Here is a 12,888-nt window from a genome sequence, read left to right as displayed (position 1 = left end):
CCTGGGTGACAGAGCAAGACCCTGTCTCAAATGACAACAATGACAACAACAAAACCCTTTCTAACATTGGAACCTCACTTCCTCATCTCTTTCAGGTGTCTGCTCAAATATTGCCTTCTTAGTGAAGGCTTTCGTGACCACACTATTAAAAATTTCAGCCACCACCAACTCTAGTATGCCCTATCACTTCCTCCTCCTTTTCTCCTCAGAGCATTTTCACCTTCTAATGTACAATACAATTTATGTGTTTATTTTATTTATCTCTTCCACAATAAGGTAAGCTCTGTGAAGGCAGTGATGTTTATGTTTTGTTTACTATGCTATCCTCTATACTTAGAACAGTATCTCTTGATTCCTGTGATGGGAGAGGAGTCATGCATCTATGAAGTATTTTTAAAAAGACAGGTATGGTAATATGTTGGGAAAAAGGTTTATGGGGTGCCTGCATGAACTGGCCATAAAAATATGGGACAATAAGTTGTGGAAAGCCACAAGAGGCCTCTGAGGACTCTTGACTCCTGTGATGGGAGAGGAGTCATGCATCTATAAACTATTTTTAAAAAGACAGGTATGGTAATATAGTACTGGACTGTTTCAAAGTGGTAGCATTATCAAAATTTATCCATCTGGCCAGACACAGTGGCTTATGTATGTAATCCTGGCACTTTGGGAGGCCAAGGTTGGTGGATCACTTCACGTCAGGAGTTTGAGACCAGCCTGACCAATATGGTGAAACCACATCTCTAGAAAAAATACAAAAATTAGCCAGGTGTGGTGGCATGCACCTGTAATCCCAGCTATTCAGGAAGCTGAGGTGGGAGAATCGCTGGAACCCGGGAGGTGGAGGTTGCAGTGAGCCAAGATTGCATCACTGCACCCTAGCCTGGGCAACAGAGTGAGACCTTGTCTCAAAAAACAAAAAGAAAAAAAAGAAATTTATCTATCAATTTAAAAAGATGACCTACTGGTTTTTTGCCCTGGTTTTGGACAATACATACCTCTACATTTTTATACTTCAGAGGTAAATATTTTTATAATTTCAAAACAGAGACCCATCACCTTTAATTTTTTTTCATTTTCCTACAGCTTATCATTGTTAATGAGAGTTTTCATAAAATACTTAGTGGCAAATCATAGGCACTCAACAAATATTTGTTGACTGAATGAATGAATGCAAGGATGGTTCCATATTAAGAAATTTGCTAATATAATTTACCAATAGATAAAAACTAAAAAATCGTATGATCTTCACAAATGGTAAAAAGGCATTTGATTAAATTCATCATCTATTCTTGCTTAGAACTCTTAAAATCAGAATAGATGAACAGATCCTTAACACATACCCCAAAAATCAGTATCTAACTAAATGAAGAAACACTAGAACCATTCCAATTAAAGTGAGAAATTTATATTTTTGTTCCCATTAACCAATCCCACACTTCCCCTCCCTCAATGACCCCTCCCATTCTCTGGTAACCATCCTTCTACTCCCTATGTCCATGAGTTCAATTGTTTTGATTTTTAGATCCCACAAATAAGTGAGAAAGTGTGATGTTCGTCTTTCTGTGCCTGGCTTATTTCACGTAACATAATGATCTCCAGTTCCATCACGTTGTTTCAAATGACAGGATCTCTTTTTTTAATGGCTGAATAGTGTATCTCTGTTACGTACTCATATTTTTTTAATTTTTAAAAATTTAAAGTGAGAAATAAGAAATAAAGTTCAGTATTCACTATTATTACATAATATAGTTCTGGAGGTACTAACATGGAATTAAACAAGAAATAGGTTAAAATGATTGGAAAGGAAGAAGTAAAATTTCATTATCTGAGGGACTAGGTGGAATACCCAGGTGGAATGAATAACAAGGAATCGGGAAATAACTTGGCATATTGAAGGATCAAAAAGAAGGTCAGGATAAGCAGAACATAACAAACAAGGAAGAAAGTGTCACATTGGATGAAACTGTAAAAGTAGGTAAGGGTCAGATCACACGGGGCCCTTCCCTACTTTTAAGATAAGGAGTTTGGATTTTGTTCTGTAAGTGCAACAGGAAGCCATTGAGGGCTGTAAGCGAAGAGGTGATACGGTCTGATTTACTTTTTCTTTTGAGATGGAGTTGCCCAGGCTGGAGTGTAATGGCGTGATCTCTGCTCACTGCAACTGCTGCCTCCCAGGTTCAAACAATTCTCCTGCCTCAGCCTCCCAAGTAGCTGGGACTACAGAAGTGCACCACCATGCTCGGCTAATTTTTATATTTCTAGTAGAAACAGGGTTTTGCCATGTTGGCCAGGCTAGTCTCGAACTCCTGATCTCAGGTGATCCACCCGCCTCAGCCTCCCAAAGTGCTGGAATTACAGGTGTGAGCCACTGTGCCTGGCCTTGACTTACTTTTAAAAAGGAACTCTTACACTCTGTGTGGAAAGGCTGTAGGGAATGAAGAGTCAAAGCAGGGAGATAATGTCATTAGAGACTCGTCGGAATGGTCCAGATAGAGATGATGATCGTTAGTAACAGGATAGCAATTGCAGTGGTAATGAAAATTAGATGGATTTAGAATATATTTTGAAGGTACAGCCAGTAATACTTGCTGATGGATTAGACATGAGGTATAAAGGAAAGAGGAATGATGGCTGATTTAGGTTTTTAGCTTGAGCAACTGGGTGAATGTTATTGCCACAAAGAAGATGAATGAGAAAAAGGTTTATGGAAGACAATTAAGAGTTCTGTTTTAGACATGTTAGGTTTGAGTTGTCTATTAAACAAGTAAGAGATGCCAAGTAAATAGTTATATGAGGCCGGGGGTGGTGGCTCACACCTGTAATCCCAGCACTTTGGGAGGCCGAGGCGGGCGGATCACGAGGTCAGGAGATCGAGACCATCCTGGCTAACACGGTGAAACCCCGTCTCTACTAAAAATACAAAAAATTAGCCGGGCGTGGTGGGGGGCGCCTGTAGTCCCAGCTACTCCGGAGCCTGAGGCAGGAGAATGGTGTGAACCCGGGAAGTGGAGCTTGCAGTGAGCCAAGACCGCGCTACTGCACTCCAGCCTGGGTGACAGAGCGAGAGTTAAAAGAGTTATATGAATCCAAAGCCCATGGAAGAGTTCAGGACTAGAGAGATAAATGATATTTAAAGCTATGAGACTAGGTGAAAAGAGAATAGGTAGAGAAAAAAAAGACATAGGTCAAATCTCCAGAGAACTTAAGGCAGAATAGGAAGAGCCAGTGATTTGGGAGTGAAAGAGAGTAGGAATGCCTAGTGATTTCGGAAGAAAAGAGTGAAGTCTTTCGTCACTCCTCAGTGAGAATGGGGTCATTAAAGTAAAGAGAAAACTGTGTTTCAAGGAGAGAGCAGGCCAGGTGCGGTGGCTCATGCCTGTAATCTCAGCACTTTGAAAGGCCAAGGCAGGCAGATCACGTGAGGCCAGGAGTTGGAGACCAGCCTGGGAACCCGTCTCTACTAAAAATATGAAAATTAGCCAGGCGTAGTGGCGCGTGCCTGTTGTCCTAGCTACTCAGGAGGTTGAGGCAGGAGAACAGCTTGAACCCAGAAGGTGGAGTTTGCAGTGAGCCAAGATCACATCACTGTACTCCAGCCTGAGCGACAGAGCGGGACTCTGTCTCAAAAAAAAAAAAAAAAAAAAAAAAAAAAAAAAAAAAAAAAAAAAAAAGAGTAGTCAACAGGGTGGAATGTGCTGAGTAGCAGCACCCTCATATCTTCAATCCCTCTTTATCTAGTCAGTGTTTTTAAACTAGAGGAAAGCAATATGGGCATTTTGTGTAGGACAATTCTTCATTCTTGAGGACTATACCTCTTATTGCAAGATTTAAGGCAACCCTGGCCCTGAATACTAAATGACAATAATATCCTGTAATCAGCTGGGCATGGGGGCCCATGCCTGTAATGCCAGCACTTTGGAAGGCCGAGGTGAGAGAATTGCTTGATCCCAGGAGTTTGAGACCAGTTTGGGCAACATAATGAGACCCTGTCTCTACAAAAAATAGAAAAGAAAAATTAGCAGGGCATTGTGGTGCATGCCTGTAGTCCTAGCTACCAGAGAGGCTGAAGTGGGAGGATCGCTTGAACCCAGGAGGTTGAGGCTGCAGTGAACTGAGATCAAGCCACTACGTCCCAGCCTGGGTGACAGAGCAAGACCTTATCTCAAAAAAACAAAAAATTCTGTAATCATTGTGACAACCAAAAATGCCTCCACCTAGAGGCCCACACCATGACTACTTTTTTTTTAACTGTTTGTTCATTAGCTCTAGTGACACACAGTAGGAACTAAATAAATATTACATGGATGAATGCATGGATTCTTGTCATCAGCTGAAATGCATACATAAATCTCTCCTGTCTTAAAAAAAACTCCCCTAAATCCTGCCTCCTTCTCAAAAATCATTTCCTCATTCTCCTCCTCTTCACCACTAAACTTCCTCAAAGAACAATCTATATTTGCTGGCTTCTCTTCCTCACTTCCTCTTCACTTCTCAGCTTTCTTCAATCTGGTGTTGGCCATGCCACTGAAGCTGCTCTCTTCCAAAGATCACCAAAGACTTCTTAACTGACAAATCTCAAAGTTCTTTCTGCATCCTAATCCTGCTTGACAGCAGCGGATACTACTATGGTTTCCCTCCCATCTCTGAATATCCTTCTCAGTTCCTCTACCTTTATTCATCCCTCAAGTATTGGTAATTTCCAAGGTCAATCTGTGAATCTGCTTGCATGGAATCGGGAGTTTCTGCCAGGTCCAGCTCAAGGATTCCAGACCATGTGATTCAGATATTTTGATGAAACCTCAAAATGACATCATCAAAATGTAAAATTACTGATACATATATGAAGTAATATGTATATGACATCTTTTACCTTTATTCCATCCTTGACCATAGCCTATTTCAAACACACACACACTCTCTCTCTCAATTTTTCTCCATCTCATTATGATGGACTTTTATCATCAACTCTACTAATTTTGGTATTGCTTAAAATTTTACATATATATTACTTCCATAATCAGAAATATACTGTCAATATGATTAGATTAGCTTTTAAGGAAGTATTTGTTACCATGTCCCACAACCACCATCATTATGAAGGAGTGTTATGACATTAACTATAAATGTATATATTATGAATATATTACTGAGACAACGATTAGAAATTTAAGTGAAGGTTTACTGTGCTGCCTGGAACTGACAATAAGGAATCATAGTACAGATCAAATATCCTTCCCTGTGCCACATGGTCTGGTATACAACCAATCAAACAAGGTTAACATAATCAGGAAGCCTACCAAAAAAAAAACTAGGTCCATCCTCTAGAGTGGAATAGAATGGAGAACAAAATCTATTTCATTATCAAGCAGCCAAATACATTTTTTCATTAAAAGTAAACAAATATAGGCCAGGCAAGGTGCCTCACGGCTGTAATCCCAGCACTTTGGGAGGCCGACAGGTGGATCACCTGAGGTCAGGAGTTTGAGACCAGCCTGGCCAACATGGTGAAACCCCATCTCTACTAAAAATACAAAAATTAGCCGGGCTTGGTGGTAAATGCTTGGAATCCCAACTACTCGGGAGGCTGAATCAGGAGAATTGTTTGAATCTGGGAGGCCGAGGCTATAGTGAGTTGAGGCTGCACTCCAGCCTGGGTAACAAAGTGAGCCTCTGTCTCAAAAAATAAAAAAGTAAACAAATATAACTGTTTTAACCTTAAGAAAGAAATCAGGATTTGAAGAGCAGACCGACCATTCAGGAAGCAAGTGAATTCTTAGAGGATGAGCAAATACTTTGCTCAAAATGATTGATAGCACTTTCTGAGATAAATATGTATGATAAACATGTGACTCCTGGTTGTGTCTGCCTGCCAGATGGTGACTGACTTCTATCCCATCCCTGACTCTCATCCCATTCTCAGTGAGATTTAAAGATGGGGGAAGAATCATATCCTAGGAAGGAGGTGATGTTGGGAAAAAATAGGCTTAGTGGCTTGTTTCTTGGGTCATATCAGAATGTCGCCTTATCAATATAGATCTATCAAAGTAAAACATCAAAATATGTGTTCATTCTAGGTCAAAGAGCATCAAGCTATCTGCAAGCTGCCTTTCCCCTCTCCTAGAACAAACAAAGGGTAATTTGGCAGAATACCAATAACCCTAGGCCCATTCATTTTTGGATTTTGGCACCATGGGTGAAAATGAGAATCTGCTGACCTATTTTTCCAATACACCCGTCCCATTTCCTGCCACAAATAATCCTATGGAGAATTAGGGTATCTTGCTACATATTTTTGTACCTATAGTTCTTTTTTCCATACTCCTCAGCTGGCACCCAAGAGGTCCAGTACTTCAGTCAGTCTGGCAATAACCAGTAGTCAGTAATAGCAAAACTGCAATTACTTTTGCACCAACCTAATATCACACCCATTACAGTGAGAGCTTTGGGGAGAGGGATGGAGAATATAGCTAGAGGATAAAAAGAAAAACAACCAAAACAAAATGAAATAAGCTAGGGCCTTCCACTCGTGGGGTTTAAAGAAAAGCATATATGTCACCAAGGAAAAAGAAGCCCTCTAGATTTCTTATTATTCTTCCATTAATGTATATGAGTATTTGAAACCTTGTAAGCCTGACCTTAGTTTATCAACTGTAATATCAGGATGAGAAATTAGATCAGCATCTTTCTAACTGTGTTCCAAGGAGCCTCAGCCATTCTCCTAAGAGCTGCCTCATGGGTGATAGTACCTTCTTAAACAAGGCAGTGGTACTTTTTATGTTTATTACACTGGGCTTACTCATAGAATTTTATTTGGAAAGAAAAAAGCTTGAGAGCTAGAAACAAAACAAAACAAACCTGTAAACCACTGGCTAGCTCTAGCTCTAAAATACCTAAATATAGATTAAGGCAAGGGAAACTTGGTGGCTACAAACTCAGGAGTAAAGCAGTTGCAGAGGATAACAATAGGGCAGGGAGTATTTGGTTAATGGGGCTCTTTGGGTTTGAGGTTCGAAGGGTTTGCTGAAGACATTCCTAATTCATAATTTTGTTTAGGACCGTTGCTTTGATTTAGGATTCATAAATCTTGCTTTCTTATTTGGAGTCTGGGGAGGGTAAAGGAAAGGATGGTCCTTGTGAATTTTTTAACCCCAAATCACTTCTTGTACGTAAACAGATTGTACTCCTATTGCCTTACTCGGTTTAAGTAAGGATTTTTTCTTAAAGTTTTTGGATTGGATTGTTACATATAGACCAGGTCCAGGACACAAATAACATATTTAGGCAATTCTCAGGTACAATTTCCCCCACATTTTAATGTTTCTGATATTGAGACGAACTGCACAATCAATGGTGGTATAATATGGCATTATAACTATTTTCCTCTGAAACATTGTTATTGTTAAATAAATGGCACATTTACAATTTTATGATGTCTTAGATTCAAGGAAACACCATATTATCAAGAAGAATGATAAGCATATACATTTGAGCAAGAAATACTTGAGATGGGCTCAACAACCTATTTACTCTGAGTCTTGTCAGTGGAGTAAGCAATGATAGTGGATGTCATCATTAGTATGCCTACAGGATAACATTCAAGCTACAAATAAAAGCTACAAGCTTTTATCTTTTTTGAGAGTCAGCTTACTAGTCCATTATTACCGACACTTACTCTTTATTCTTGTTATATTCTCTGTTTACTCAAATATGCCATGCTATTTCATGCCTGGATACCTTTCCACGTGCTCTTACTTCTGCTTGGAATGCCCTTTTTAGAATGTTGTCCACTGTAGGAATATTATCCACTTGAAGTTGATCTCTTCCTGCTTTATGTCACTATGTACCTGATATATGTCTTTATTTTTCTATCTTTAATTTTTATGGGTACATAATAGGAAAATATATTTATGGGGTGCATGAGATATTTTGATACAGGCATACAGTGTATAATAATTACATCAGGGTAAATGGGGTGGGTTTGTATCACCTAAATCATTCACCATTTCTTTGTGTTATGAACATTCCAATTGTACTCCCTCAGTTACTCTAAAATGTACAACAAATTATTGCTGACTGTTATCCTTCTGTTGTACTATCAAATACTAGATCGTGTTTATTGTATCTAACTATATTTTTGTACCCATTAACCATCCCCACATTTCCAACTCCCACTGCCCACTGCCCTTCCCAGTCTCTGGTAACCATCATTCTGTTCATGGTGTTTGCCTCTAAATATGTACTTACCATACTGAACTGCAGTGATTTATTAGGTGTCAATCTCCTTTACTGTAAATTCCTTGAGGACAATTGATTGTTTATCATTTATTTTTGTATCTCTAGTACTTAGGACAGTCCCTGGTATGTAGTAACATTCACTAAGTATTTAAAGATGTAATAAATGAAGAAACAAAGAGAAATAAAGGAAAGAAAGAGAAAAGGAACAGTATACACGTAACAAAGTGCCACAGTATCAACAAATGTGTTATTTGCTGCTGCCTTTCAGTGGTGTCCATGACTTATCCCAACCTTCTGAACTTCTAGTCGACTTATAATTGTTTACACTGAGTTTAATTCTTAATAATAAAATTGGTTCATTTATGTTAGTTTTGCCTCCCCAGTTGATTATAAATTCATTTGAGAGAAATATCAAGTCTTCTGTATATACTTATTGAGTTTTAGATAAACCATATATTCCTATTATGAGGTATGATTTAGTTTCCAAGATTCTTCATTCAGGATACCTTTATTATTAAAACTAGTGGCAATTTTTGCATGAGATAAACTGTAAGGCTTGCAACAGTTTTATTTATTTAGGGCCTAGAATTCCTCCAGAATTTAGAGCAATCCCCAACACTACACATCAAAAACACAATTTTACAATAATTTAAAAGAGAGGAATTTGAATATTACTGGTAAAACCCTGGGAGCTAATTACTTCAAGATTACTTGAAAGCATAACTCATTAGAGTTTGAAAAATCTCCTGAGGTACTTAAAGCCACTATTCCCATTATGTCACTTGATTGAATTGAATGTCTTAGATTTTGCTAATAAGAAAAAACCTGAAGTTCATGCAAAAGAGAAATTCCATTTATCATTTGCTTAAGGAAAAAATATTACACATCTCCCATGGGCACCATGGTATTCTATAATGTATTGTAAGAAAGGAGGAAAAAAAATAGAAGCAAAGTTCCTGATCTCAAAAAATAAAATTTTAACACAAGAATTACTTGTTAATGTTGCTAAAATGAATCAAATTCCACACTCTGGGTTAGGCCCAGATTTTTCAACAAGGTCATTATCAGGATGAAATAAGCAAAAGTAAGGTGGTATCATTGATATTGTTGGTATTGCCACAACTGTTATACAGAAACAGTGACCTGGTAAAGGATGCTCTCCAACATTCTGTAGCGTCATTCAGATAAGAAAGCAAAGTAACATTTTAGATGTCTTTCTTAGTGTTCTTAATCAGAAGTCAGATCCCAAAATTAAGAAAATCTCTTTTTAAGTCCCACATTGTAAGCTGAGTCATTATGAGAAATACAGAAATAAGAGATAAGACAGATGCGGGGAAGGAGATACTTCATTCTGATTGCCTGTCAATTCATCATAAGTTAATAACCAATCAGTTGGCATGCATGGGATGGAACTAGGATGGAAGAAAATCCAGTCCAATCCAATTGGGAAGTTTTAATAGGGATAAAAATAGAAATTGTGTATTGTGTCATATGATTCCATTATGTTTATTTGTAAATCTCATCCAAATGTGTAAACTTAGTTTATTTTGTACAAGTTAACAATTTTAAACTGTCTATCCCATTGTTACCCTAGTACGTGAAACATAGCAACCACGATTTTTAAAGAGTTTACAACCTTGCCTACAATATTATGTATATAATAGTCAGTCAATTTAGCTACAATGGTTGTATAGAAAATGAAGAAGGGGAGGAGAGGCTTACCACTAGTTCACTGCAACAACCTGTTGAGGAGTCCTTTTTTGACAACCCTAAAAATATATCTTCAGTTCCCACCTGCTGTCTGAATATAATCTCATACCTGAAAAAAAATCAATGATTATAGGGACTCAGATGAAAGAGCAATTTCCTGTCACAGAAAAGAAAACTAGTAACTTATGAGGATATGCTATTAGATAAAATAAAAGGACTAAACAAATAAAGTGCTTGCAGGTCTTCAGGCATATAATAGAACATAAAGGAAAAGAAGTCTAGAAATGTGGTCAAAATAAACACTGAAAGGCAGGATTGTTATTATTTTCTAAAATAAAGCTTTAACTGTTTCAGAGCTAGACAAATAAAATAGATTGAGGGAACTTGTAATAAGATTCTAATAAGATTAAAAGCAGAAGAAAAAAAAGGAAAGTCTGTTCCTGAAAAACAATAGCTCAGAAAAATACTGAGTCCATAACCTAGGGATTGATAGAAACCTTCCTCTGCCAAGTTTAAACCACAGAGCAGAGGAGAAAATTCAGGTTTAGTACTGTTTCTGTCATTAACTGTGGACGTTGGTCAAGTCACAAACTCATGGGGTCTCAGTTTCTACATTTGTATGATTTATGGGAGGGAGGGGTGAGTTTGAACTGAATGATCTCCACGGCTAAAATTCTACAACAGAAACACTGGTAATGTAGTCAGCACAGCTACACTATAGTGCTTAGAATCTAGTCTTACAGAATTCTGAGTGTAATGAAAGGTTTTCCTGATATTTCACCCCACACATGACAATTCACAAATCATTCCTCCCTCCAAATTTGGGCCTCCAGGAATACAATGGTTTATAGAAGCACCCACCACAAGGTACCCCATCTCTTCAGATAGAATGAAACAAATATTTACAAATTATTATTATTATTATTATTATGCTTAATGCTACCTTAATGAAGAAATTGTAGATCTCTGGATAGTAAGACTAAAGGACTTGATTGAACTTCTGACCATTTGCCAATAGGAATGCCCAAAAATAAAAAAGGAATTTCTCTGAGTTTGAACATGGCTAACAATAAGCAGCTATTTGCTATGGGGCACTTTTCTCTTAATAGGCTATAACATCTACCAATTATTTATGAAGGTGAAGCCAGGTTAAAACAAACAGAGGATTGATCTATATGTTCATTGCTCCTAATGGATTTGCTCAAGCTCCTGCTCTTATCCTGAGCTCCAGACGCAATTTTCCAACTGTCTACTACAAAGGTTTGCCTGGATGTCCCAAAGACAACTCAAAGTGTACATATCAAAAACCAGCTAGTCATGATGGCTCTCAACTGTAATCTAGTGCTTAGGGAGGCTGAGGCAGGAAGATTGCTTGAGTCCAGGAGTTTGAGACCAGCCTGGGCAACACGGTTAGACGCAGTCTTCACAAAAATAAAGTGTGCACCTGTAGTCCTAGCTACTTGGGAGAGTAAGGTGGGAGAATTGCTTGAGCCCTGGAGGTTGAGGCTGCAGTGAACAATGGGCGGGGCCGGGGGAGGCGGTGGTTGGCGAAGAAAAAAAACAAATTTGGTTGGGCATTGTGGCTCACGCCTGTAATCCCAGCACTTTGGGAGGCTGAGGCAGGTGGACTGCTTGAGGCCAGGAGTTCAGGACCAGCCTGGCCAACTTGGTGAAACCTCGTCTCTACAAAAAACACAAAAAACATTAGCCAGGCCTGGTGGCATGCACCTGTAGTCTCAGATACTTGTGAGGCTGAGGCAGGAGAATCGCTTGAACCCGGAAGGCAGAGGCAGTGAGCCGAGATCACACCACTGCACTCCAGCCTGAGCGACAGAGCAAGACTCTGTCTCAGAAAAAAGGAAGGAAGAAAGAAAGAAAGAAAAAGAAAGAAAGAAAGAAAGAAAGGGAGAAAGAAAGAAAACAAAAACAAACTCACTGCTTCTTCTTAACCTATAATTCCTATCAAAGTTAATGGCATTATCATTTCCTCAGTCACCCAAGCTAATAACTTCAGCATCATCTTTGACGCTCTCCTCTCATCCATTTTATCTAACCAAATACCAACTCTTCATCCAAAACTCACTCAAATAAAGACCCTCATACTTCTCCCCAAGGCCAGTGCCTTAGCTCAGCTCCTTGTTATTCTTTTACTTGGCCACTTGTGATTCTTCTTTTTTGAACTGCCTGTTCATATTCTTTACCTATTTTCCTCTGCATCCATTGAGAAATGTTGAAATGTATTTTCATAAGGTAGAAGATGAAGATTTTAAAAATCTTATAAAGCAATTTTCCTCATAATAACCTGAAGTTATTATTCATTTAAAGCTTTCATGGATGTTCTATCTACCTAACATCAAACATCAGGATGAAAAGGGAAAAATTACTCAAATTTGAAGTTTGCTGCATATGGATATTTGACATTCATTAGACAATATGACAAATAAGTGACTTAATTATTACTTTTCATATGATACGTGGACACTATATAAACATAACTTCAAATTTACTCTCTTCGTTCTCTAAGAAATGTTTTAAAATCTCCTTTGATTTTTTATGAGGTTTATGGTCTTGACATTGTTTATTTGAAAGCTGGATACTTCTTTCTAGTTAATTGTCTGCAGTCTCCCACTGCTTCTGTTTTCAGAACTTATGTAGAAGGCAGAAGCATGGAGTTTTTGTTTATTTGCTTGTTTTATACTGGACAATTTTGGGTGGGCGCAGTGGCTCATGCCTGTAATCTTAGCACTTTGGGAGGCTGAGGCGGGCGGATTGCCTGAGGTCAGGAGTTCCAGACCAGCCTGGCCAACATGGTGAAACCCCGTCTCTACTAAAAATACAAAAATTAGCTGGGCGTGGTGGCAGGTGCCTGTAGTTCCAGCTACATGGGAGGCTGAGGCAGGAGAATTGCTTGAACCCAGGAGGGGCGCAGGTTGCAGTGAG

At 38.6% G+C, this 12,888-nt stretch overlaps 2 protein-coding genes across 3 annotated transcripts in view; one reads left to right on the top strand and one right to left on the bottom strand.

Moving 5' to 3' along the window:
- Positions 1-12,888, top strand: part of NUP62CL (nucleoporin 62 C-terminal like) — a 116,428-nt gene that overhangs the window by 12,343 nt on the left and 91,197 nt on the right. The gene's annotated exons all lie outside the window — the stretch shown is intronic.
- DNAAF6 (dynein axonemal assembly factor 6) overlaps positions 1-12,888 on the bottom strand; it is a 37,810-nt gene that overhangs the window by 11,483 nt on the left and 13,439 nt on the right. Inside the window, exon 5 of the mRNA XM_003819675.4 lies at positions 9,961-10,057. Coding sequence (XP_003819723.1) covers positions 9,961-10,057 — 97 coding nt within the window. The remainder of the gene's footprint in view (positions 1-9,960; positions 10,058-12,888) is intronic.

This window comes from Pan paniscus, chromosome X, assembly GCF_029289425.2.
Source record: "Pan paniscus chromosome X, NHGRI_mPanPan1-v2.0_pri, whole genome shotgun sequence".
Lineage (NCBI taxonomy): Eukaryota > Metazoa > Chordata > Mammalia > Primates > Hominidae > Pan > Pan paniscus.
The sequence above is the reverse complement of the archived record's forward strand: the minus strand, read 5'-3'. Positions and strand labels throughout refer to the sequence as shown.